Source organism: Oncorhynchus clarkii, chromosome 31 (assembly GCF_045791955.1).
Source record: "Oncorhynchus clarkii lewisi isolate Uvic-CL-2024 chromosome 31, UVic_Ocla_1.0, whole genome shotgun sequence".
Taxonomy (NCBI): domain Eukaryota; kingdom Metazoa; phylum Chordata; class Actinopteri; order Salmoniformes; family Salmonidae; genus Oncorhynchus; species Oncorhynchus clarkii.
Window position 1 is genome coordinate 26,860,510 of NC_092177.1, and position 27,491 is coordinate 26,888,000.

Sequence of the window (27,491 nt, forward strand, 5' to 3'; positions counted from 1 at the left end):
CAGAGGTCAATTCAACGTCTTTCCACGTTGGTTTATATGTGGAAACAAGGTTGATTCAGCTAGTCGGTTATAGAAACATTTGAGAAGATCTGAAATGAATGATCAAGTCTTACCTGCAGAGTAGAGGCTGCTGATTCGCTGGTCTCTGTCAGGCCCGTGCTCCTTGGTAAACTGGACACAATGTATCTGGAGCCCGCCTTTGGTACAGGCTGTCTGACTACCAGCTTTCCTTTCCTGGTCTCTGCTAGAAACATACTGTACCAGTAGGCATCGTTGGAGACCAGAGTGGAATCTGCGATGGTCGAGTTCCTCTCGCTGATCACGCTGTTCCTACTGGGAGGAGCCGCTTTGCTGGGCATCGGTTTCTGACACTTCAGCACACAGGTGACCAATATGGTGATCAATAACAAAAAGGACACCGAGCCCAAGCCGATCACCAAATACAGGTTTAAGTCTGAAAATATGTCATATTCTAGAGGTACTTCAGTCATGTCAGAGTAGGCTTTAACGGCAGTCTCCACTGTTGACAGCTTGATGGTAACTGTAGCAGACAGAGCAGGTTCCCCGTTGTCCTTGGCGATGACAACCAGCCGTTGATGACGCGGATCTCTGTAACTGAACATTCTCATGGTCCGGATATCTCCATTGTATTGGTCCAGACTGAATAAGGTGGCGTCAGTAACCTGTAGAAACTGGTATGTAATCCGAGAGTTCTGGACCGAGTCCGTGTCTATGGCTATCACCTTGGAGACCAGGGATCCTTTATCAGTGGATCTGGGAATCTTTTCCTCCACCACGGAGCCGTGCATGCGCCACGGAGAGACTATGACCGGGGTGTTGTCATTCTGATCAACAATAATGATGTGGACAGTCACATTACTGCTGAGCGGAGGAACACCAGAGTCTCTGGCCTCAATGTGGAAAAGGAACTCTTTCTCTATCTCATAGTCAAACGTCTTTAGTGCGTAAAGATTACCGTTCTCCGGATTGATGGAAAACAGCATGGAAATTGAGGTGTTCACTATCTCCTTCTCTATGATGAAATAAACTAGATACTGGTTTTCATGGAGGTCTGGATCAAACGCAGTGAGGGAACTTAGCAAGGCCCCAGGCGCGTTATTCTCCACAACGGGCATAGTGTAGAACGACTGGGGGAACTGTGGAACGTTGTCGTTAACGTCTAGTAGTTCTAAAGTCATCGTTTCATTGTCAGATAGCGGAGGGGAACCCCTGTCTGTTACGGTAAAAGTTATGTCATATTCTGGGACCTTCTCACGGTCGAGAGTTTCTGATACTACTAACTCATAATAGTTATCGGAAGACTCTCTTAGTGCAAAAGGTAATTCATCCGCAATATGGATATCGACAATACCATTTACACCTGAATCTTTATCGCTGACACTGACAACTGCTATCACCGTGTCTACCGCTATATCCTCCTTTATGGGACTTTGAAATGATTTGATTGATATTTCAGGATGATTGTCATTCATATCCGTCACTAGAATAGTTATTTTACACTGACCTGACAATGAGTTGGTCCCCTTATCAGTTGCTATGACTTCCATATCATAGATCCTGAAGTCTTCATAATTGATCATTTCCTTTACAGTTATCTCACCGCTACCAGGATTTAATTTGAACGTGCCCTGTGTCTTTTCTGATGTATAAAGACTGTATGAGTATATTACTTCTGCATTTGACCCTTCGTCTAAGTCTGTTGCGTTTAACTTCACTACAAGATTTCCGATTGGGGAGTTCTCCGGTACGTTTATACGAAAGCTTTCCTTTTCAAAATAAGGGGCGTTGTCATTTGTATCTAACACATGAACAATGATGCTGGCTGTACCGGAGCGCGTGGGTACCCCGCTGTCTACAGCCGTGAGTATTAGATTTTGAAACGCCTGCTTCTCTCGATCTAAAGCCTTTTTCAGAATCAAATCAGCAAACTTCGATCCGTCTCTTCCAGTCTGAATTTCAATACCAAAATGGTGGCTTTCGCTAAGATGATAGGTTTTCACCGAGTTCGCACCAATATCAGGGTCAACTGCATTGCTTAAAGAGAATCGCTCACCTAACGGTGTCGACTCGGATATATCTAAATGTATTGTATCTCTTCGAAATTGTGGCGCATTATCATTGATATCCATTATTTCTAACTCTATGTTAAATATCCTCAGTGGGTTCTCAAGGACAACTTCCATTTTTAGAAAACAAGTAGCTGTCTTCATGTTGCAAAGCAGTTCCCTGTCTATCTTCTCAGCGATATACATTTCTCCTGTGTCCTTATTAACGTCCACATATTTCTTATTAGCTATGGTATCTAACCGTATCTTGCGGTTGCTTAAGGTTTTCATGTCCAGTCCCAAATCAGTGGCTAGATTAGCAACAATAGAGCCTTCCTCCATTTCTTCGGGAATAGAATAATGGGTAACGGTAGATGCCATGTTCAGGACTGCAGAGAAAAGAAGAAAGACCGAGACGTACCTCCTCGAGGGCTGAATGATCCGATGTACATCCATTGTTTCAAATTATTGCTTATCATGCGCAGCGCAAAATTGAAAACGTGAGGATTATGATAATATGGAAATAGTCAACCGTTTGGGAGTAGAAGCGAGACGGGTTTCAGATAATCCTTTGTCAAAGAGATGGTTTCAGAACCAGGGAGCTGTCCAGATAAAAAAAAAATACCTTGCTTTCCTCCTTGTTACAAACTGTCATTGCGACTCTTACATCACAAGAGGTGTGTTTTATTGGTGAGCAGCGACACTTTGTGCATTTACCAGCATTTACACATCTCTACATTAAAAACGGTCCACTTTTTTTGTGGTCTATGAATGGTGTATAATGAGAAAGAAAAGTTGACGTCGTTATTTTTAATAAATAGTTTTTAATTAAAGGGCATGGAAATATATATATATTGTCCATTTCGCTATGTTTGTAAAAATCTAATGTTGTCATCATTTTTATAAACATTGCATAGCATTGTATAATTGAAACGTTTGGTAGAGGGAGTAAAGCTTTATCAGTTTGTTGTTTTGGTCATTCTTGTTGCTCACAGCTACCCCTTATCAGATTTGATTTTTGTACCATATTACGCCCTAAATGATGGCTTTTACGCATTATGATTATCAAAAAAAGGATGTAGGTGATTTGTTTAAAACAGATTAAGATTGTTTTCTTACCTGCAGAGTAGAGGCTGCTGAGTCGCTGGTCTCTGTCAGGCCCGTGCTCCTTGGTAAACTGGACACGATGTATCTGGAGCCCGCCTTTGGCACAGGCTGTCTGACTACCAGCTTTCCTTTCCTGGTCTCTGCTAGAAACATACTGTACCAGTAGGCATCGTTGGAGACCAGGGTGGAATCTGCGATGGTCGAGTTCCTCTCGCTGATCACGCTGTTCCTACTGGGAGGAGCCGCTTTGCTGGGCATCGGTTTCTGACACTTCAGCACACAGGTGACCAATATGGTGATCAATAACAGAAAGGACACCGAGCCCAAGCCGATCACCAAATACAGGTTTAAGTCTGAAAATATGTCATATTCTAGAGGCACTTCAGTCATGTCAGAGTAGGCTTTAACGGCAGTCTCCGCTGTTGACAGCTTGATGGTAACTGTAGCAGACAGAGCAGGTTCCCCGTTGTCCTTGGCGATGACAACCAGCCGTTGATGACGCGGATCTCTGTAACTGAACATTCTCATGGTCCGGATATCTCCATTGTATTGGTCCAGACTGAATAAGGTGGCGTCAGTAACCTGTAGAAACTGGTATGTAATCCGAGAGTTCTGGACCGAGTCCGTGTCTATGGCTATCACCTTGGAGACCAGGGATCCTTTATCGGTGGATCTGGGAATCTTTTCCTCCACCACCGAGCCGTGCACGCGCCACGGAGAGACTATGACCGGGGTGTTGTCGTTCTGATCAACAATAATGATGTGGACAGTCACATTACTGCTGAGCGGAGGAACACCAGAGTCTCTGGCCTCAATGTGGAAAAGGAACTCTTTCTCTATCTCATAGTCAAACGTCTTTAGTGCGTAAAGATTACCGTTCTCCGGATTGATGGAAAACAGCATGGAAATGGAGGTGTTCACTATCTCCTTCTCTATGATGAAATAAACTAGATACTGGTTTTCATGGAGGTCTGGATCAAACGCAGTGAGGGAACTTAGCAAGGCCCCAGGCGCGTTATTCTCCATAACAGGAATAGTGTATAACGTCTGGGGGAAGAGTGGCGCGTTGTCATTGACGTCCAACAGATGTAAAGTTATCGTTTCATTATCAGACAAGGAGGGCCTTCCTCCGTCCGTCACAACGAGCGTGATATCATATTCTGGAACTTTCTCACGATCTAATGTTTCCGAGACAATGAGCTCGTAAAGGAAGTCAGACGACTTGTGCAAAACAAATGGCACCTGTTGGTTTATAGATAGGTTCATTTTGCCATTGTCACCTGTGTCCCTGTCGCTTATACCTACGATTGCTATGACTGTCCCAACTGGAATGTTCTCATTAACTGTACTCTTATATGATTTAACGGTTATCTCGGGATAGTTGTCGTTTGTATCTGTAACGCCAACTACAATTTTACATTGGCCGAATAGGGGATGCTGTCCTTTGTCCTTAGCCTCAACATGCATCTCGTAAAACTTCATATCTTCATAATCAATAGTTCCTTTCACTGTTATCTCCCCTGTGTTTGGATTCAGTGCAAATACGTATTGTGTTTTCTCTGACGTGTAAAGTGTGAATGAATACTTGATGTCTGCATTTGACCCTTCATCTAAATCTGTGGCGTTTAGCTTCATTACTAGAGTTCCAATCGCGGAGTTTTCTGTCACATTCACGGAATAAACCGAACGGTCGAATCTAGGGGCGTTGTCGTTTGTATCCAGCACTCTAACAACGATATTAGCTGTACCAGATTGCGATGGGACCCCGCCATCTACAGCCGTGAGTATTAAGTTATGAACGGCGTGCTCTTCCCGGTCTAAAGCCTTTGTCAAGACCAGGTCAACATATTTAGTACCATCACTCCCAGTCTGGATTTCTATGGTAAAATGCTCGCTAGCACTGAGCTGGTAGGTTTTGACTGTATTTATACCAACATCCGGGTCCACTGCATTAGGAAGGGAGAATTTCTCTCCTGGTGTAGCTGATTCTGAAACATCAAGCTCTATTTTGTCCCTGCGAAAATGAGGTGCGTTATCATTAATATCTGTTATTCCCAATTCTATGTTAAATATGCGTAAAGGGCTTTCAATGATAACGTCCAATTTTAAAAAACAGTCGGTAGTCTTAGTAGTACAAAGATACTCCCTGTCTATTTTCTCTACAATATACAGCTCACCTGTCTTTTTGATGACGTCCAAGAACTTCTTGCTATGGAAAATATCAAGTTTTACCTCGCGATGAGCCAGACCTGCAAGTTCCAGTCCCAAATCTGCGGCTAAATTGGCCACTACAGAACCTCTCTCCATCTCTTCGGGTATGGAATACCGCGTCACAGACAAAGCGCTGCCCCATAACGCGCAGAACACAAAGACATCCGAGAAAAACCTTCTCTCCCGATGCATCCTGGACGTTGAACTCCAGTCAGATTTAGCTAGACTCCTTATATTCGGATGCTATTAAGGCTTGTATAAAATCCTATATAGTAGCCTGATGTTCAGACCAGTGTTGTTGTTGTAAATTAAATAGCCATGTTTGTTTATGCTAAAACAGGTCTGTCCTACAGCAGAGATGGATGAGAATGTCATGGCTCCCTTTAAGCAGAGCTGAGACATTTACTGGTGAACAGCGACACCATCTGGCTAACGCAGAAGGGGAGTCAGGGAGAGGCCACGGATTGTTGTGATGTTGCAGAATTGGCTACTTAAGCAAGACAGTATTGATAGATATATAAAGAATAGTAAATATTGTGCTGTACTACTAAGTAGGCTGTTGATATTCATTTTACTAAGAATGAAGGGCATGTTAACCTGTACTATTGTATTAGGCCTATCTATTGTTTTCACGGTTGATGTGATAATCACTGAAAAAATCAAAAAGAGTGAAATCAAAACCCCACTTATTTTTCATAGTCCTAGTCCAAATCTAAAATGTATTTAGCATCTAGCCCACAATCGTTATTTTATCTTCCTAGACTCTAAATGTATGTTGTTTTTATTGCATATAGTTGTATGTTTTTCAATATAACTCTGTAATGAAAGCGCAATACAAATTAAATGTATTATTATTAAATCTGGCACCAAATCCATGTGATGGAAATTATCTGACTTCCATTCAATGATTATGACATCACCGGTGATTTAAAAAAAAAAAAAAAAACATTTGCTGTCTAGAATCTTATAATATGACGCAACAATAGACCATTGGCTTGAATTTCAGCACTGGACAGCTAGCGGAGAACACGTCATAATCACAAACTAGGTTTCCATCCAATTTGTGATAGATTTTCACAAATCTGCCTAAAACAATTTGCGCATTTCCCCACCAGAGATGTGTTTCCATTGAACTGATTTATTGCGGATTAAAGACTGTGCGTGATGACGTTGTGCACCGGATGAAAAATACAAGTTAAATGGGTTTCCAGGGCGTGACACAAACCTAGATGTACAATACGGTAATGTACATCCAGGAAGTATTCATACATACCCCTTGTCATTTTCCACATGTTGTTACCTTGCAGCTTTATTCTAAAATAGATTCAATTACATTTTCCTCATCTATCGACACACAATACCCCATAATGACAAAGTGAAAACAGATTTTTAGAAATTTTGGCAAATGTTATAAAAAAAAAACATTTAAAAAACTGTATTCAGACCCTTTGCTATGAGACTTGAAATTGAGCTCAGGTGCATCCTGCTTCCATTGATCATCCTTGAGGTGTTTCTACAACTTGATTGAAGTCCACCTGTGGTAAACTCTTTTGATTGGACATGATTTGGAAAGGCACACACCTGTCTATGTAAAGTCCCACAGGTGACAGTGCATGTCAGAGCAAAAACCAAGCCATGAGGTTGAAGGAATTGTCCGTAGAGCTCCGAGACAGGATGGTGTCGAGGCACAGATCTGGCCAAGGGTACCGAAACATTTCTGCAGCATTGAAGGTCCCCAAGAACACAGTGGCCTCCATCATTCTTAAATGGAAGAAGTTTGGAACCACCAAGACTCTTCCCAGAGCTGGCCGCCCGGCCTAACTGAGCAATTGGGGGAGAAGAGACTTGGTCAGGGAGGTGACCAAGAACCCTATGGTCACTCTGACAGAGCTCCAGACAGACAGAAGCCACACCTCAGTAAAAGGCACATGACAGCCCACTTGGAGTTTTCCAAAAGGCACCTAAAGACTCTCAGATCATGAGAAACAAGATTCTCTGGTCTGATGAACCCAAGATTGAACTCTTTGACCTGAATTCCAGCATCATGCTGGGGGGATGATTTTCAGAGGCAGGGACTGGGAGACTAATCAGGATCGAGGGAAAGATGAACGGAGCAAAGTCTAAAGAGATCCATGCTTCAGAGCGCTGAGGACCTCAGACCAGGGTGAATGTTCACCTTCCAATAGGACAACGACCCTAAGCACACAGCCAAGACAACGCAGGAGTGGTTTCGGGACAAGTCTGTGAATGTCCTTGAATGGCCCAGGCAGAGCTCAGACTTGAACTAGATCAAACATCTCTGGAGAGACCTGAAAATAAATTTGTAGCGACGCTCCCCATCCAACCTTACAAAGCATGAGAGGATCTGCATTGAAGAATGGGAGAAATTCACGAAATACAGGTGTGCCAAGCTTGTAGAGTCATACCCAAGGAGACTCGAGGCTGTAATCGCTGCCAAAGGTGCTTCAACAAAGTACTGAGTAAAGAGTCTGAATACTTATTTAAATGGGGCTGCTGAGAGGAGGACGGCTCATAATAATGGCTGAAACGGAGCAAATGGAATAGCATTGACCACATGGAAAACACGTGTTTGATGTAGAGTATGTCAATTTGATATTTGCATTTTTTATTTGTAATACATTTCCAAAAATGTATAAAAAATACGTTTTTGCTTCGTCATTATGGGGACTTGTGTGTAGATTGATGAGTAAAAAAAACAAATGTAATCCATTTTTGAATAACTCTGTACTGTAACAAAATGTGGAAAACGTCCAGGGGTCTGAATACTTACTGAATGCACTTTATATCAGGAAATTAAAAGTTCAAAAATGGCTGTGGCAATTGCAGATTACCCCTTTCATTAATATAATGTATTGCAATGCTGTATGTATATATATATATATACAGCTTTTTTCCCCACTCTGACACTATCTAACTTGCGCTGTATTCTGTGTTATTTTGTCATCACAGGTCACTTCCTGATGAACCAGAGGATACCTCAGTCAACAGATGACTCTACAGACGACCTCTACAGATTACCGCTACAGATGACCAGCAAGCCACAAAATCCACAAACTGACGCCTTTCTCAAACCAATATCCAACACGTGTTAACTTCTGCAAACATATCTGTAATTTCTGAAACACAACTAGGCCTTATGTGCTGTCTGAGAGTTAGTCATGTTTGTTATGTGATCTGTTCCATTATTATATTGAAGGTGTACTTTACGTGATTAAATCTTTATTGTGAAATGCAACAAGCTCTCCTATTCCATCATGTCTGCTCCTTTTCCATCTTTCTCCCTCTGTGACTGAATGGTGCCCCCTGGTGGAGATACAGCAGGTAGACCACACATACAGATCTACTGTCTTTACACTATACATATACTGTATGTCTAGATACATACTGTGCCATGCCTGATCACATTGGTCATGCCTTGTGAAACCACAATGTGTTTCATTCAGTTCTCTAAATGGTTTACTATCCTTGTATTCAGTCACAATAACACATATCTAGGTCATGGTGTTCCCTGCTGGTTTGAAAGAGCATTTTTGCATTTACTTTAACTTTATGTATGTGTTTTGTTTACATAACTATTGTTGTGGTATTTAATGGACTTTTATTGATCCAGTGATCGGGAAGAGGGAAGCTGACATGGAGGAGAATGTGTGGGTGGAGGTGAGGGTGGGCTATGTATTGGGGGGAGGTGAGGATGGGCTATGTATTGGGGGGAGGTGAGGATGGGCTATGCATTGGGGGGGGGGGGGGGGGTGAGGATGGGCTATGTATTGGGGGGGAGGGGGGGGGGGTGAGGATGGGCTATGTATTGGGGAGATGAACAGTATGTTTATGGGGAGGAGGTAGGTACAGTATGATGAGAGGAGAAGAACATTGTACCACGCAGAAGAAGCCCCATGGCTCACAGAGCTGCTGGAGGTACACATTGTGCAATGAGACAGACTGTAGGTGTTCCCTCTGAGGTTCAGGTGAAGAGGCATGCTTGACTAGGCCTCAATAAGGTCAAGACTTTATGTCCTGAGGGGAAATGCAATTTAGCAGCCCTCGTCATTATGAATGTGGGGTAATTCGTTTATTAGACCATGAGAAGAATGCCTGTTTGTTCATGCATCCTATGGAACGCAACACTGCTTCAGAATCATTCGAACCATGAAATCTACTAAACAACACCCCAGCTTTTTATACCAGGCTTTGGTTTCCATTCATAGACACATATTGCTTGGTGATATTTTAGTGGGTGTGAAAAATTGTATGTCTCTATTTTTCAAGCTGATACAGTAGCTCTACGTGCCATATCACGCTGATTGAAATGATGTCTAGCTGACCTGTAACTCCAGGCCTGCTATACCGTCCCTATGGTTCTCCTCCTCAGTGCCCTGCTATACCGTCCCTATGGTTCTCCCCTCCTCTCCAGCCCTGCTATACCGTCCCTATGGTTCTCCTCCTCCTCTCCAGCCCTGCTATATCGTCCCTACGGTTCTCCTCCTCCTCTCCAGCCCTGCTATACCGTCCCTATGGTTCTCCTCCTCCTCTCCAGCCCTGCTATACCGTCCCTATGGTTCTCCTCCTCCTCTCCAGCCCTGCTATACCGTCCCTATAGTTCTCCTCCTCTCCAGCCCTGCAATACTGTCCCTATGGTTCTCCTCCTCCTCTCCAGCCCTGCTATACTGTCCCTATGATTATCCTCCTCCTCTCCAGCCCTGCTATACTGTCCCTATGGTTATCCTCCTCCTCTCCAGCCCTGCTATACTGTCCCTATGGTTCTCCTCCTCGTCTCCAGCACTGCTATACTGTCCCTATGGTTCTCCTCCTCCTCTCCAGCCCTGCTATACTGTCCCTATGGTTCTCCTCCTCCTCTCCAGCCCTGCTATACTGTCCCTATGGTTCTCCTCCTCCTCTCCAGCCCTGCTATACCGTCCCTATGGTTCTCCTCCTCCTCTCCAGCCCTGCTATACTGTCCCTATGGTTCTCCTCCTCCTCTCCAGCCCTGCTATACCGTCCCTATGGTTCTCCTCCTCCTCTCCAGCCCTGCTATACTGTCCCTATGGTTCTCCTCATCCTCTCCAGCCCTGCTATACCGTCCCTATGGTTCTCCTCCTCCTCTCCAGCCCTGCTATACTGTCCCTATGGTTCTCCTCCTCCTCTCCAGCCCGGCTATACTGTCCCTGTGGTTCTCCTCCTCCTCTCCAGCCCTGCTACACCGTCCCTATGGTTCTCCTCCTCCTCTCCAGCCCTGCTATTAGGTCCCTATGGTTCTCCTCCTCCTCTCCAGCCCTGCTGTACTGTCTCTATGGTTCTCCTCCTCCTCTCCAGCCCTGCTATTTGGTCCCTATGGTTCTCCTCCTCCTCTCCAGCCCTGCTATACTGTCCCTATGGTTCTCCTCCTCCTCTCCAGCCCTGCTATACTGTCCCTATGGTTCTCCTCCTCCTCTCCAGCCGTGCTATACTGTCCCTATAGTTCTCCTCCTCCTCTCCAGCCCTGCTATACTGTCCCTATGGTTCTCCTCCTCCTCTCCAGCCCTGCTATACTGTCCCTATGGTTCTCCTCCTCCTCTCCAGCCCTGCTATACCGTCCCTATGGTTCTCCTCCTCCTCTCCAGCCCTGCTATACTGTCCCTATGGTTCTCCTCCTCCTCTCCAGCCCTGCTATACTGTCCCTATGGTTCTCCTCCTCCTCTCCAGCCCTGCTATACTGTCCCTATGGTTCTCCTCCTCCTCTCCAGCCCTGCTATACTGTCCCTATGGTTCTCCTCCTCCTCTCCAGCCCTGCTATACTGTCCCTATGGTTCTCCTCCTCCTCTCCAGCCCTGCTATACTGTCCCTATGGTTCTCCTCCTCCTCTCCAGCCCTGCTATACTGTCCCTATGGTTCTCCTCCTCCTCTCCAGCCCTGCTATACTGTCCCTATGGTTCTCCTCCTCCTCGCCAGCCCTGCTATACTGTAAATATGGTTCTCCTCCTCCTCTCCAGCCCTGCTATACTGTCCCTATGGTTCTCCTCCTCCTCTCCAGCCCTGCTATACTGTCCCTATGGTTCTCTTCCTCCTCTCCAGCCCTGCTATAATGTCCCTATGGTTCTCCTCCTCCTCTCCAGCCCTGCTATACCGTCCCCATGGTTCTCCTCCTCCTCTCCAGCCCTGCTATACTGTCCCTATGGTTCTCCTCCTCCTCTCCAGCCCTGCTATACTGTCCCTATGGTTCTCCTCCTCCTCTCCAGCCCTGCTATACCGTCCCTATGGTTCTCCTCCTCCTCTCCAGCCCTGCTATACTGTCCCTATGGTTCTCCTCCTCCTCTCCAGCCCTGCTATACTGTCCCTATGGTTCTCCTCCTCCTCTCCAGCCCTGCTATACTGTCCCGATGGTTCTCCTCCTCCTCTCCAGCCCTGCTATACTGTCCCTATGGTTCTCCTCCTCCTCTCCAGCCCTGCTATACTGTCCCTATGGTTCTCCTCCTCCTCTCCAGCCCTGCTCTACCGTCCCTATAGTTCTCCTCCTCCCAGCCCTGCTATACTGTCCCTATGGTTCTCCTCCTCCTCTCCAGCCCTGCTATACCGTCCCTATGGTTCTCCTCCTCCTCTCCAGCCCTGCTACACCATCCCGATGGTTCTCCTCCTCCTCTCCAGCCCTGCTATACCGTCCCTATGGTTCTCCTCCTCTCCAGCCCTGCTATATCGTCCCTGTAGTTCTCCTCCTATCCAGCCCTGCTATACTGTCCCTATGATTCTCCTCCTCCTCTCCAGCCCTGCTATACTGTCCCTATGGTTATCCTCCTCCTCTCCAGCCCTGCTATACTGTCCCTATGGTTCTCCTCCTCCTCTCCAGCCCTGCTATACTGTCCCTATGGTTCTCCTCCTCTCCAGCCCTGCTATACTGCCCCTATGGTTCTCCTCCTCCTCTCCAGCCCTGCTATAATGTCCCTATGGTTCTCCTCCTAGTCTCCAGCCCTGCTATACTGTCCCTATGGTTCTCCTCCTCCTCTCCAGCCCTGCTATACTGTCCCTATGGTTCTCCTCCTCATCTCCAGCCCTGCTATTCTGTCCCTATGGTTCTCCTCCTCCTCTCCAGCCCTGCTATACTGTCCATATGGTTCTCCTCCTCCTCTCCAGCCCTGCTATACCGTCCCTATGGTTCTCCTCCTCCTCTCCAGCCCTGCTATACTGTCCCTATGGTTCTCCTCCTCCTCTCCAGCCCTGCTATACCGTCCCTATGGTTCTCCTCCTCCTCTCCAGCCCTGCTATACTGTCCCTATGGTTCTCCTCATCCTCTCCAGCCCTGCTATACCGTCCCTATGGTTCTCCTCCTCCTCTCCAGCCCTGCTATACTGTCCCTATGGTTCTCCTCCTCCTCTCCAGCCCGGCTATACTGTCCCTGTGGTTCTCCTCCTCCTCTCCAGCCCTGCTACACCGTCCCTATGGTTCTCCTCCTCCTCTCCAGCCCTGCAATTAGGTCCCTATGGTTCTCCTCCTCCTCTCCAGCCCTGCTGTACTGTCTCTATGGTTCTCCTCCTCCTCTCCAGCCCTGCTATTTGGTCCCTATGGTTCTCCTCCTCCTCTCCAGCCCTGCTATACTGTCCCTATGGTTCTCCTCCTCCTCTCCAGCCCTGCTATACTGTCCCTATGGTTCTCCTCCTCCTCTCCAGCCGTGCTATACTGTCCCTATAGTTCTCCTCCTCCTCTCCAGCCCTGCTATACTGTCCCTATGGTTCTCCTCCTCCTCTCCAGCCCTGCTATACTGTCCCTATGGTTCTCCTCCTCCTCTCCAGCCCTGCTATACCGTCCCTATGGTTCTCCTCCTCCTCTCCAGCCCTGCTATACTGTCCCTATGGTTCTCCTCCTCCTCTCCAGCCCTGCTATACTGTCCCTATGGTTCTCCTCCTCCTCTCCAGCCCTGCTATACTGTCCCTATGGTTCTCCTCCTCCTCTCCAGCCCTGCTATACTGTCCCTATGGTTCTCCTCCTCCTCTCCAGCCCTGCTATACTGTCCCTATGGTTCTCCTCCTCCTCTCCAGCCCTGCTATACTGTCCCTATGGTTCTCCTCCTCCTCTCCAGCCCTGCTATACTGTCCCTATGGTTCTCCTCCTCCTCTCCAGCCCTGCTATACCGTCCCTATGGTTCTCCTCCTCCCAGCCCTGCTATACTGTCCCTATGGTTCTCCTCCTCCTCTCCAGCCCTGCTATACCGTCCCTATGGTTCTCCTCCTCCTCTCCAGCCCTGCTACACCATCCCGATGGTTCTCCTCCTCCTCTCCAGCCCTGCTATACCGTCCCTATGGTTCTCCTCCTCTCCAGCCCTGCTATATCGTCCCTGTAGTTCTCCTCCTATCCAGCCCTGCTATACTGTCCCTATGGTTCTCCTCCTCCTCTCCAGCCCTGCTATACTGTCCCTATGGTTATCCTCCTCCTCTCCAGCCCTGCTAAACTGTCCCTATGGTTCTCCTCCTCCTCTCCAGCCCTGCTATACTGTCCCTAAGGTTCTCCTCCTCATCTCCAGCCCTGCTATACTGTCCCTATGGTTCTCCTCCTCCTCTCCAGCCCTGCTATACTGTCCCTATGGTTCTCCTCCTCTTCTCCAGCCCTGCTATAATGTCCCTATGGTTCTCCTCCCAGTCTCCATCCCTGCTATACCGTCCCTATGGTTCTCCTCCTCCTCTCCAGCCCTGCTATACTGTCCCTATGGTTCTCCTCCTCCTCTCCAGCCCTGCTATTCTGTCCCTATGGTTCTCCTCCTCCTCTCCAGCCCTTCTATACTGTCCCTATGGTTCTCCTCCTCCTCTCCAGCCCTGCTATACCGTCCCTATGGTTCTCCTCCTCCTCTCCAGCCCTGCTATACTGTCCCTATGGTTCTCCTCCTCCTCTCCAGCCCTGCTATACCGTCCCTATGGTTCTCCTCCTCCTCTCCAGCCCTGCTATACTGTCCCTATGGTTCTCCTCCTCCTCTCCAGCCCTGCTATACCGTCCCTATGGTTCTCCTCCTCCTCTCCAGCCCTGCTATACTGTCCCTATGGTTCTCCTCCTCCTCTCCAGCCCGGCTATACTGTCCCTGTGGTTCTCCTCCTCCTCTCCAGCCCTGCTATACTGTCCCTATGGTTCTCATCCTCCTCTCCAGCCCTGCTATACTGTCCCTATGGTTCTCCTCCTCCTCTCCAGCCCTGCTATACTGTCCCTATGGTTCTCCTCCTCCTCTCCAGCCCTGCTATTAGGTCCCTATGGTTCTCCTCCTCCTCTCCAGCCCTGCTATACTGTCCCTATGGTTCTCCTCCTCCTCTCCAGCCCTGCTATACTGTCCCTATGGTTCTCCTCCTCCTCTCCAGCCCTGCTATACCGTCCCTATGGTTCTCCTCCTCCTCTCCAGCCCTGCTATACTGTCCCTATGGTTCTCCTCCTCCTCTCCAGCCCTGCTATATTGTCCCTATGGTTCTCCTCCTCCAGCCCTGCTATACTGTCCCTATGGTTCTCCTCCTCCTCTCCAGCCCTGCTATACTGTCCCTATGGTTATCCTCCTCCTCTCCAGCCCTGCTATACTGTCCCTATGGTTCTCCTCCTCCTCTCCAGCCCTGCTATACTGTCCCTATGGTTCTCCTCCTCCTCTCCAGCCCTGCTATACTGTCCCTATGGTTCTCCTCCTCCTCTCCAGCCCTGCTATACCGTCCCTATGGTTCTCCTCCTCCTCTCCAGCCCTGCTATACTGTCCCTATGGTTCTCCTCCTCCTCTCCAGCCCGGCTATACTGTCCCTGTGGTTCTCCTCCTCCTCTCCAGCCCTGCTATACTGTCCCTATGGTTCTCATCCTCCTCTCCAGCACTGCTATACCGTCCCTATGGTTCTCCTCCTCCTCTCCAGCCCTGCTATACTGTCCCTATGGTTCTCCTCCTCCTCTCCAGCCCTGCTATTAGGTCCCTATGGTTCTCCTCCTCCTCTCCAGCCTTGCTGTACTGTCCCTATGTTTCTCCTCCTCCTCTCCAGCCCTGCTATTTGGTCCCTATGGTTCTCCTCCTCCTCTCCAGCCCTGCTATACTGTCCCTATGGTTCTCCTCCTCCTCTCCAGCCCTGCTATACTGTCCCTATGGTTCTCCTCCTCCTCTCCAGCCGTGCTATACTGTCCCTATGGTTCTCCTCCTCCTCTCCAGCCCTGCTATACTGTCCCTATGGTTCTCCTCCTCCTCTCCAGCCCTGCTATAATGTCCCTATGGTTCTCCTCCTCCTCTCCAGCCCTGCTATACCGTCCCTATGGTTCTCCTCCTCCTCTCCAGCCCTGCTATACTGTCCCTATGGTTCTCCTCCTCCTCTCCAGCCCTGCTATACCGTCCCTATGGTTCTCCTCCTCCCAGCCCTGCTATACTGTCCCTATGGTTCTCCTCCTCCTCTCCAGCCCTGCTATACCATCCCTATGGTTCTCCTCCTCCTCTCCAGCCCTGCTACACCGTCCCTATGGTTCTCCTCCTCCTCTCCAGCCCTGCTATACCGTCCCTGTGGTTCTCCTCCTCCTCTCCAGCCCTGCTATACCGTCCCTGTAGTTCTCCTCCTCTCCAGCCCTGCTATACTGTCCCTATGGTTCTCCTCCTCCTCTCCAGCCCTGCTATACTGTCCCTATGGTTCTCCTCCTCCTCTCCATCCCTGCTATACTGTCCCTATGGTTCTCCTCCTCCTCTCCAGCCATGCTATACTGTCCCTATGGTTCTCCTCCTCCTCTCCAGCCCTGCTATACTGTCCCTATGGTTCTCCTCCTCCTCTCCAGCCCTGCTATACTGTCCCTATGGTTCTCCTCCTCCTCTCCAGCCCTGCTATACCGTCCCTATGGTTCTCCTCCTCCTCTCCAGCCCTGCTATACTGTCCCTATGGTTCTCCTCCTCCTCTCCAGCCCTGCTATACCGTCCCTATGGTTCTCCTCCTCCTCTCCAGCCCTGCTATACTGTCCCTATGGTTCTCCTCCTCCTCTCCAGCCCGGCTATACTGTCCCTATGGTTCTCCTCCTCCTCTCCAGCCCTGCTATACTGTCCCTATGGTTCTCATCCTCCTCTCCAGCCCTGCTATACCGTCCCTATGGTTCTCCTCCTCCTCTCCAGCCCTGCGATACTGTCCCTATGGTTCTCCTCCTCCTCTCCAGCCCTGCTATTAGGTCCCTATGGTTCTCCTCCTCCTCTCCAGCCCTGCTGTACTGTCCCTATGGTTCTCCTCCTCCTCTCCAGCCCTGCTATTAGGTCCCTATGGTTCTCCTCCTCCTCTCCAGCCCTGCTATACTGTCCCTATGGTTCTCCTCCTCCTCTCCAGCCCTGCTATACTGTCCCTATCGTTCTCCTCCTCCTCTCCAGCCCTGCTATAATGTCCCTATGGTTCTCCTCCTCCTCTCCAACCCTGCTATAATGTCCCTATGGTTCTCCTCCTCCTCTCCAGCCCTGCTATACCGTCCCTATGGTTCTCCTCCTCCTCTCCAGCCCTGCTATACTGTCCCTATGGTTCTCCTCCTCCTCTCCAGCCCTGCTATACCGTCCCTATGGTTCTCCTCCTCCCAGCCCTGCTAACTGTCCCTATGGTTCTCCTCCTCCTCTCCAGCCCTGCTATACTGTCCCTATGGTTCTCCTCCTCCTCTCCAGCCCTGCTATACTGTCCCTATGGTTCTCCTCCTCCTCTCCAGCCCTGCTATACTGTCCCTATGGTTCTCCTCCTCCTCTCCAGCCCTGCTATACTGTCCCTATGGTTCTCCTCCTCCTCTCCAGCCCTGCTATACTGTCCCTATGGTTCTCCTCCTCCTCTCCAGCCCTGCTATAATGTCCCTATGGTTCTCCTCCTAGTCTCCAGCCCTGCTATACCGTCCCTATGGTTCTCCTCCTCCTCTCCAGCCCTGCTATACTGTCCCTATGGTTCTCCTCCTCCTCTCCATCCCTGCTATACTGTCCCTATGGTTCTCCTCCTCCTCTCCAGCCCTGCTATACGGTCCCTATGGTTCTCCTCCTCCTCTCCAGCCCTGCAATATTGCCCCTATGGTTCTCCTCCTCCTCTCCAGCCCTGCTATACCGTCCCTATGGTTCTCCTCCTCCTCTCCAGCCCTGCTATACTGTCCCTATGGTTCTCCTCCTCCTCTCCAGCCCTGCTATTAGGTCCCTATGGTTCTCCTCCTCCTCTCCAGCCCTGCTGTACTGTCCCTATGGTTCTCCTCCTCCTCTCCAGCCCTGCTATTAGGTCCCTATGGTTCTCCTCCTCCTCTCCAGCCCTGCTATACTGTCCCTATGGTTCTCCTCCTCCTCTCCAGCCCTGCTATACTGTCCCTATGGTTCTCCTCCTCCTCTCCAGCCCTGCTATAATGTCCCTATGGTTCTCCTCCTCCTCTCCAGCCCTGCTATAATGTCCCTATGGTTCTCCTCCTCCTCTCCAGCCCTGCTATACCGTCCCTATGGTTCTCCTCCTCCTCTCCAGCCCTGCTATACTGTCCCTATGGTTCTCCTCCTCCTCTCCAGCCCTGCTATACCGTCCCTATGGTTCTCCTCCTCCCAGCCCTGCTAACTGTCCCTATGGTTCTCCTCCTCCTCTCCAGCCCTGCTATACTGTCCCTATGGTTCTCCTCCTCCTCTCCAGCCCTGCTATACTGTCCCTATGGTTCTCCTCCTCCTCTCCAGCCCTGCTATACTGTCCCTATGGTTCTCCTCCTCCTCTCCAGCCCTGCTATACTGTCCCTATGGTTCTCCTCCTCCTCTCCAGCCCTGCTATACTGTCCCTATGGTTCTCCTCCTCCTCTCCAGCCCTGCTATAATGTCCCTATGGTTCTCCTCCTAGTCTCCAGCCCTGCTATACCGTCCCTATGGTTCTCCTCCTCCTCTCCAGCCCTGCTATACTGTCCCTATGGTTCTCCTCCTCCTCTCCATCCCTGCTATACTGTCCCTATGGTTCTCCTCCTCCTCTCCAGCCCTGCTATACCGTCCCTATGGTTCTCCTCCTCCTCTCCAGCCCTGCAATACTGTCCCTATGGTTCTCCTCCTCCTCTCCAGCCCTGCTATACCGTCCCTATGGTTCTCCTCCTCCTCTCCAGCCCTGCTATACTGTCCCTATGGTTCTCCTCCTCCTCTCCAGCCCTGCTATACCGTCCCTATGGTTCTCCTCCTCCCAGCCCTGCTATACTGTCCCTATGGTTCTCCTCCTCCTCTCCAGCCCTGCTATACTGTCCCTATGGTTCTCCTCCTCCTCTCCAGCCCTGCTATACTGTCCCTATGGTTCTCCTCCTCCTCTCCAGCCCTGCTATACTGTCCCTATGGTTCTCCTCCTCCTCTCCAGCCCTGCTATAAAGTCCCTATGGTTCTCCTCCTCCCAGCCCTGCTATACCGTCCCTATGGTTCTCCTCCTCCTCTCTAGCCCTGCTATACCGTCCCTATGGTTCTCCTCCTCCTCTCCAGCCGGACAGAAGGTTTACACTACAGATCCAGAAGCGTCTTGTCTCCATGGAGACCGTCTCATTATTAAGATAATTATTTTCAGTCTGTGGCACCTGCCGACCTAATTACTCTTCTGGATCCGGCCGATACTCATCTGTTGACATTCGGAACTCATTCCCCGGGATTTTAAAAGGAAAAGTGCATGGAGAGAGGATTGAAGAACTGTTGGCAGATTTTGTCCAGGTGTGGCATTTAAGCACCCAGCCCAGTCCCACTGTCTTTAATTAAAATTATATTATGTTTGTTCAATTAAGGAACCTCAACCATTCTCTGAGGCCAAATGGAAATGCAAGCACTCCAGTGGGCATGTACTGGCATTTTACTAGGTTTATTCCTTGCCACAGCTGACTGTGACAGAAAGCTTTCCCCGGTGTTAGTGCGCCTTGCAACTTTTTTACCCTAAAACAATTTCCCAACTTTAAAGTGGATGTGTGACTGATGCTCATTGACATTGAAAAGGTTTCTCAATCAATTTATCCCAGAAGAGCGTATTATGAGAAAAAATACTTTATTCTCAGAAATGTATATACAATATATGTGTTGGGGAGATGACTGTTTAAGCATTTGGGGATCGCCTGCATCAGAAATGCAGTTTGCATATCTACAGGTATATTCATACATATTCTCACAAGTTCTGCTGAACAGGACCATACATTTCACACCGTTTTAGATGAATAAACACAACCTGGTTATTTGTGTTCGTTTTTGTAAACATTCAAAAATATAATTGATATTTATAACAACGTGCAAAGCGCTGTCCGATCTTAGGCTAATTGGATATTTCTCATCATTTTTCTTTGCTCCAGGCTGATTGTCAAAACAATAAATAATAATAATAACAATAAAACATGTTATCAATTGAAAAACAGACTGTGGAAAACATGTGACAGTAATGTATACAAAATAACAATGGCCAACAGTGGCAGATCTTAAACGGTTTAATGATCACTCTTCTTGGATTCATCCATCCATCTCCCTCTTTCCATTAGCATGGAGGTCGAACGTTGATTTATTCATTCCTCCGTTTGTACACATGTTGAATGAATTCAGTCATGAATGAATCCCTTTCATTTAACTCTCTGTCCCGCCCACTATTAATCGTTATACAGGTCGTTGTTGATGACGGCTGCTGCTGCTTCTGTCCGGGGCTCGTAGTTGTGGATGAAGCGCCTCTTCTTGCCGAAGGTGGAGAAGGAGTTGTGGACATCCAGCTCGCTGCGGTGGTGGGTGGCTGCTGGCCTCAGGGTGCACAGAGCCGACGGCGTGCCAGGGATGTACACGTTGTGTTGGTAGTCTGGAGGTGGCTGGGGGTGAGGGTGAGGATGGGGGTGAGGATGGGGATGAGGGGGAAGTGGAGGTTGCTGAGGCTGCTGGGGTTGGGGCTGTTGCTGGGGTGGAGGGGTGCACCGAGGGGTGCAGCAGCGAGGAGGAGGGCCAGTGGCAGGAGGAGACATCTTGTAGTCTATGGAAAAAGAAACATAACGTTGATTAATATACTGTATGACTGAAATCAAGGATAGTACAGACACACATGTAAACGCTGTGGAAGTAGTGCTTATGTAGTCATAACATTTTTTTTTTAATAAAGGAGAGTCGCACACTCTAGGAGCTCAGATGCTAAAATATTTCTGTCCAACGTTTCGACAGACAAGCTGTCTTCATCAGGGTGCTCATAACATAGCTGCTCATTGTCTGTTTGCTATTATCCAGGGAGAGGCATTAGCTCTGTGTGTGTGTGTGTGTGTGTGTGTGTGTGTGTGTGTGTGTGTGTGTGTGTGTGTGTGTGTGTGTGTGTGTGTGTGTGTGTGTGTGTGTGTGTGTGTGTGTGTGTGTGTGTGTGTGTGTGTGTGTGTGTGTGTGTGTGTGTGTGTGTGTGTGTGTTTCAAGCCCAGGCCCTCACGTGCCCCTCATGTGGGTGCCCCAGGTCCAGTACTGGCCCGTCATGGGTGTCATGTAGTTCTCTGGGTCTGCATGCATGGCCTTCCTCATCAGAGTGCCGTCCATGTTGATAGAGTTATAGCTGCGGAGGATATAGATCCATCCATGAAGAATCACATAATATGTTCTGGCATGACCACACACAAGTCATTCATTAATAACATTCTGTCTCAAAGACGGGTATGCTGAGGTAGTTGGAAGTGTACATGTCAAAGGTGACTGTTACCTTTTCAGAGAGGACTTCTGGTTCTTTGGGAGGGTCCAGTCGGTGATTGGTTGCTTGAGCTATAGATTAAGAGAGAAAATAAGCTCTTAAAACCACATGTCTAAAAACCTTGTTAAAGAGATGAGCTTTGACACAAATAGGGAGTTCTATTCATTTGCATATTCTACATTATATTCATGTCACTTTAAAGGACCAGTGCAGTCAGAAACGTGATGTTCCTGTGTTTTATATATATTTCCACACTATGAGGTTGGAATAATACTGTGAAATTGTTAAAATTATGATAATGTCCTTTTAGTGTAAGAGCTGTTTGTGGTGGGATGGTTTTTGGTCTGCCAGGTGACATCACCATGTGATAAATTAGTTAATAGACCAATAAGAGAGTTCCAAACCTCTCTGCTGATAACATCTAGTTTTTAGTTTCCCACTCAGACCACTCCCAGAGTCCTAGCTAAATTATTGCTTAAGAAATGTATCTTTGCTAAAAAAGCTATTTTTGTCTCCTTTTGACCATTTTAATTTAAACAATCAGAGTAAGGTACTTAATTGTAACCCAGAAATTACGTGATATTGAAATTGAATGCTGAATTGGACATTTAAGGAACGGTTGTCTAAATGAATTCGGGAAATTATATTTTTTCCTTGGAGCTTGACTGCCTCCCTGTGGCCTTTTTTCAGAAGGCAGCGAGGATGTGCGCCGTGCCTTGAGCAGTGACTCGCCTGTCATTTATTTCGCTTTCATCCACTGCAGCACAACACAGCGGGGGAGGGGACGGGCACTCCGGAGTGATATGTATTCCGGGAATAAGTCTCATAGTGCGGATTCCATGCTCTATTAATTCACTATTATTAGAATCGGTATTGAAAATACATTCCGCGCCAGCTCTGCACAAAAAACAATTAGAACCCAACCGGGATGAAACGAAAACACCATTTTAATATTCAAAGGAAACCGTGGGACTCAGGAAATTCTCAGGAAATTAATACAATTATACACGTAATTGTTTTTTGTGTTTTATGTATAATTTTTCACATGAATATTGCCCTGATTCTCCGAGAAGATCAGCTTTGAATTATGTATTGCTGAGAGGCGAGAAAAGTTGTGCCGTCCAGCTTTACGCACTTATCTAGGTCATCTCAGCTGATCAGTCTGTTTCACAGAACAGTTGACCTGTGAGTAGGAGAGGCCTAATCTGTCTCCTCGTTCACTTTCAATGTATGTATTTTGTATCACCCTGCTGAGATTACACTATGCCGACATGTAGGTCAACATACAACATGGATATGGTTGTCAATAGGCTATATAACTATCCCACTGTTTAGTTGGTACGTCTGTGAGCTGGTATCGTGTCATCCGCAGATCCGCGGCATGCTGTGCACCCATCCAATTTGACTCATATGGAAGAGTGACTCTCGGCGAACTCAGGGGTGATTTAAGGGAACCAATTAACGTCATCAAGGACACCAAGCCCCTGGAGGGACATAGCTACGAGCAGAACAATCAGCATGACCTCGAATCAAGCTCTTTATATGGCCAGAGGTGTTCCTGCTATGAATGGGACTGACATGTTTAGTCTTCAGTCTATACGGAGATGGGATATTCTAGGAAGAAAAGGGTCCCTTTATCCGTCACTGTCTGCATACATTGTGCCAGATTATAGAGATGTACACTGGGCAATACGCACACATCACATTCACGGTTTGCCGGTCCAATCTAGTGACTCCGACAACAGCAGGCCTCTCTCTCTCTCTCTCCGTCCCTCCCTCGGTCCCACCCACCCTTCCTTCGCTCAGGACAAAACACCGATCCACATCTCTCTCCTCGCCGGGGCAATCTACAGGCGCGCCACGTCCCAGCCAGGGCCATGGCCCCCCCTCATCCCCCCTACCCCTTCTCCTCCCCACTACCCCAGAAACCAGCCCTTTGCCATTTTTCATCAATAATGGACGCGACCCCCTTTCGTATGCACCGCGTTGTGTGCAGTATAACGGCTCGACCGTGTCTGTGCCCTTGAGGCATAGTTAGTGAGGTGATCTGTCCAAACAAATGAGAGGTGGACGATTCTCCAGAACGGTCGTTGACAGCATACTTTAGCCCAGAAAAGTGGAGTTCTATTTCCGAGATGGGATATCATTCACCTTGTCTGTCAGCCCTTAACCTTGTGCTTATGGTAAAAACTCTATTCGCAGACACTACTAGAAATCAATTCCAACTGGTGGTTTGCGAAGGAAAAGTATGGGCGATGTCTTTCTCGTCGTATCACATAGCAGGAGACAAAACATGCAATGACATTGATTGTATGCTACCACACCAATACACAATCATACAAACGTTATGGGATTTGTCATTTACTATATTACTCGGAAAATGTTTTCAAAATAACAATGGACAAATCATGATCATAGACAGCTCAAATAGCTTATAAACAAAAATTGATTAGGGATCGATGTATAAGCATCGAAACAAACAGGACTGAGGTTGATTAATCTCCGTTGCTCTGTGAAACGGATATTTCTGGCAGACGGTTCTGTTCTGTGCGCGACGAGAGAGACATACGCTCCACAACTAGCTCATTCATATTCCTTTCATAGCCTCTGTGAATAGAATATCCACTCTCTTATTATAAAAACAAAATATTTTATCACGTCAGTACTGTAGGTCTATAACTAAGGTATAAACACTAACAGGCATGGAATATAAAAATGTGTAGGTTGCATTAGTAGAGAATTTTACTCAGCCTGATGAATATTGACGTCTGAATATTGTGTCGTTCAACTCAGATAAAGTCACATTGCCGCATGTATGATTTCAACTTGATTAGATATAATGTGAAGTACTTGATTATGTTTTAAACAAAAATGGGCATTACCACACAGTATGCGTGAAAGTATAAGTGAAGGGGATAAATGATTTATATAAATGTGCTAACACATTCACTCTCACTCTACCTCATTCGGAGTGGTGGCTCCGGAATTGTTATTCGCGGATGCGCTCCGGTTGTGCGCGCTCCAAGCAAAGTTGTCTGCCCCCTTGGTCTCGTTGTTCCTCGAGGTCCTGCTGGGGCTGCACGGCTTCAGGAACATAAAGTCACTCTTAGCTGACTCGGGGGTCAGACACACTTTATAGCAGTAGGCTTGGGACAGAGTACCGTTGCCATTTACCTCCATGCAGTTGGTAGGCACTTTAGCCCCGGTGGAGATTTGCAGGTTCAGGTTAGATTTTTTGAATACCTCGGGGGGTGGCTCTGGCTGGAAGCCCCCGCAGCAGCAGCAGGCGAAGGGAGGGAGGCTGTACCCGCTGAGTGTGTCTTTGTCCTTGTAACATTTGACCGCAGCCAGCACAATAATAGCCACCAGGAAGATTAGCGAGATGGTGCTCAGTGACACGATCAAGTAGAGGGCGAGGTTGGAGGGGGGCTGCGGGCTCAGAGTGAGGTCGCCGAAATCAGACAGGGACTCGGGCACGTTCTCGACCACAGAGAGGAGGATGGAGACGGTGGCGGAGAGAGGCGGCTGGCCGTTGTCCTTGACCAGGATGACGAGTCTCTGCCTAGTAGCGTCCTTATCCACGATCCGGCGAATTGTTCTGATTTCTCCTGTGTAGAGGGCGACACTAAACAGCCCCGGGTCCGTAGCCTGGAGCACCTGGTAGGAGATGCGGGAGTTCTGTCCTGCGTCCGCATCTAGCGCAGTGATCTTGATGACTAGGTACCCCGCATCCATTGACCTCGGGACCACCTCTGTCGCTACAGTCCCGTTCTTGGGTAAGGGGGACACGATGACCGGAGAGTTGTCGTTCTGGTCCAATACAAACACATTTACTGTGACATTGCTGCTGAGTGGGGGGAAACCGGCGTCCTGCGCCTGCACCTGTATCTGAAAGTTCCTTAGCTGCTCGTAGTCAAAGGAGCGCAGCGCGTAGATGTTTCCGTTGTCCGAGTTGATGGAGACGTAAGTGGACACGGGCATGCCATGGATCTGACCCTCTAGAATCGAGTAGGACAGATAGGCGTTCTGATTAGAATCGGGGTCGAAAGCAGTGACTGAGCAAATGGATGCGCCCGGGGCGTTATTCTCAGTCACATAAACTGTGTATGATGGCTGGGCGAAGCGCGGGGGGTTGTCATTAATGTCAGACACTTGGACGAGGATGGTTTTCCTCGTGGAGAGCGACGGGGAGCCCAGGTCCCGGGCCGTGAGGGTGATGTTGTACTCGGAGAAAGCTTCTCTATCGAGAAACTCGCTAGTCATCAGAGTGTAGTAGTTCTTAAAGGAGGAGTGGAGCTGGAAGGGGACGTTGCTGGAGATCTGGCAGTGCACATTCCCGTTCTCTCCCGAGTCCCGGTCCATGACGCTTATAACGGCTATCACCGTTCCCGGTGGCGAATCCTCCTGGACAGGCGTGGACACGGAGGTGAGGATGACTTCCGGCGCGTTGTCATTCACATCTAAGATATCCACCAGTACCTTACTGTGCACGGCCACTGCGGAGGGACCCCTGTCTTTAGCCTGCACATACAGCTCATACACACTCGCTTTCTCATAGTCCACAATCCCCTTCACTCGGATCTCACCTGTGTAGTGGTCTACGCTGAACAGCTCGCGCACTTTGAGTGGTGCGTGCCCACTGAATGCATAGGACACCTCCCCGTTCGCACCCTCGTCCAAATCAGTAGCATTTAGCTTCAGCACTAATGTCCCTCTCGGTGCGTTTTCTACCAGGCTCGCCCGGTAAACAGACTGGTCGAAAACGGGCACGTTATCGTTGGCATCCAGCACCGTGATGGTGATGAGAGCTGTACCCGAGCGCTCAGGCGACCCCCCGTCCACGGATGTGAGCACCATCTCTTGCGTCTTCTGCTGCTCCCGGTCCAGTGGGGTCTCCAGAACTAGCTCGGCAAACTTGCTCCCATCATTACGCGTCTGGATGTTCAGCACAAAGTGTTCGTTGGAGCTCAGCTGGTAGGAGCGGAGCGAGTTGGTGCCCACGTCCTGGTCCTGCGCACTTTCCAACGGGAACCGAGACCCGGGCGCCGCCGACTCTGTAATCTCCAGATTAAACTCGCTCCATGGGAAATTGGGAGAGTTGTCATTCACATCCAAAATCTCCACCTCCACTCGGTACAGTTCTAACGGATTCTCGATCACCACTTGCAAGTGCAAGAAGCAGGTCGGACTCCGTTCACACAGTTCCTCGCGGTCAATCTTCTCGTTAACGAACAAAATACCGTTTTCCAGATTCACTTCTAAGTATTGTTTTTTGGCCCCGGATACAATCCGAAACCGACGAGAGGATAGCTTGGCTACATCCAAGCCCAGGTCCTCGGCGATATTACCGACAAAAGCTCCGTGCTCCAACTCCTCGGGGATAGAGTACCGAATCTGTGCGAGAACCAGGTCCACCACACAATTGCACACCAGCAGGCACCCCACCAGCCCGGTTAACGGTGTCCACCGGGTGCTCACGAGCCTGTGCGCCATCTCAAACGCGCACCAGAAAATCGTCAAGAGTGAAAACAGCACAGAATGAGTTTACCCGTCACTGACATTATGCACTTTATAAAATGATTTGTCGATTTGTTTCCAGTTGTTGTAGAAACAAATAAAAAGGCCAAACTTCCTATCAGATTACTCCATTGCGCAAGTACAATATACTTTCATCAAATTATTGCATTTTAGAATAATATAAAACGGGAACGTAAACTTGGATGATGTGAGTAAAGCGTCTCTGCTCCACGCGCGCAGTAGCAGTGTGTGAGCGGGGGAGGCTCGCACTATGATTTCCCAGTGTATTAGATATTCCGAGAAGCCGATGGGGAGGTGTGTGTGCGTGCGTGTGTGTGTGTTAGGAGAGGTAAGGGTCCGTGGCTACGCCCAGCACTATATTGGAGGACGACGACATGAGAGCAGCGACTAATTACAGTAGCACGGTTAACCCTTTATCTGGCGCGGCTCCTCGGAGCGATTAGAGACGCGAACAGCGTCACTTTCATTCGAGACATCAGGGGCAGATTTGGATTAGGGGTAAATCACTTTCCATCGAGGGTGTCGTTTTCTAGTTATTTCACGCAGATTTCAAAGGTCTCGTCCGGCACATGGTCCTTCAGGCCTTTCAAATAAAACAATTTATAAAAACACAGTGTTGAGAATACAACTATAACAACAGCTACAAAGGCTCTTCTTGTATCATATAGCTCTATTGGCCACTGTAGGTCTACATGGGATTGCATGGGATTGCAAATGTTTCTTTGAAAATTAATGACCAAAATGACCCCATGGATTTATCATCATAGAGTATTTGGGGTTTACAAAAAGAATCCTTAATGGGTTATTCCATTTTAATGATTGTTTGTGAGCATCTATTTTCCAGCTAAAAATAATGAAGGCAAAAAAAAGAGGCACTGGTAAAAACAAACACGCATTACAACGATGTATCTGTATCGGCAGACCTGAACACGTGTCAACATAAAAACGACTTCAGTAAACCATATTCACACCGTTTAATCAC

The 27,491-nt window shown here is 48.3% G+C and overlaps 3 protein-coding genes across 3 annotated transcripts; all 3 read right to left on the bottom strand.

The window, feature by feature from the left end:
- Window positions 1–59: 59 nt before the first annotated feature.
- Window positions 60–2,522, bottom strand: LOC139390879 (protocadherin beta-16-like). Its single transcript, XM_071138274.1, has one exon. It carries the CDS (start codon window positions 2,520–2,522, stop codon window positions 60–62), a length of 2,463 nt encoding a protein of 820 aa, XP_070994375.1.
- A 645-nt stretch (window positions 2,523–3,167) lies between these two features.
- LOC139390881 (protocadherin alpha-C2-like) lies at window positions 3,168–5,605 on the bottom strand. Its single transcript, XM_071138275.1, has one exon. The coding sequence runs from the start codon at window positions 5,574–5,576 to the stop codon at window positions 3,168–3,170; it is 2,409 nt and encodes an 802-aa protein (XP_070994376.1). The 5' UTR covers window positions 5,577–5,605.
- Window positions 5,606–20,715: 15,110 nt separating this feature from the next.
- On the bottom strand, window positions 20,716–26,669 carry LOC139390882 (protocadherin-10-like). Its single transcript, XM_071138276.1, has 3 exons — window positions 23,933–26,669; window positions 20,984–21,042; window positions 20,716–20,839 (listed from the first exon to the last, which is right to left on the bottom strand). The coding sequence occupies exons 1-3, from the start codon at window positions 26,462–26,464 to the stop codon at window positions 20,716–20,718; spliced, it is 2,715 nt and encodes a 904-aa protein (XP_070994377.1). The 5' UTR covers window positions 26,465–26,669.
- Between the last annotated feature and the right edge of the window lie 822 nt (window positions 26,670–27,491).

What these genes read in the sequence shown, in the direction of transcription:
- LOC139390882 (XM_071138276.1), bottom strand. Translation starts at nt 26,464, where the DNA reads ATGGCGCACAGGCTCGTGAGCACCCGGTGGACACCGTTAACCGGGCTG. An exon ending in GAGCCACCACTCCGAATGAG is followed by an intron (nt 21,043 to 23,932) that starts GTAGAGTGAGAG and finishes CTTAATCTATAG; the next exon opens with CTCAAGCAACCAATCACCGA. An exon ending in CAGAAGTCCTCTCTGAAAAG is followed by an intron (nt 20,840 to 20,983) that starts GTAACAGTCACC and finishes TATCCTCCGCAG; the next exon opens with CTATAACTCTATCAACATGG.
- LOC139390881 (XM_071138275.1), bottom strand. Translation starts at nt 5,576, where the DNA reads ATGCATCGGGAGAGAAGGTTTTTCTCGGATGTCTTTGTGTTCTGCGCG.
- LOC139390879 (XM_071138274.1), bottom strand. Translation starts at nt 2,522, where the DNA reads ATGGATGTACATCGGATCATTCAGCCCTCGAGGAGGTACGTCTCGGTC.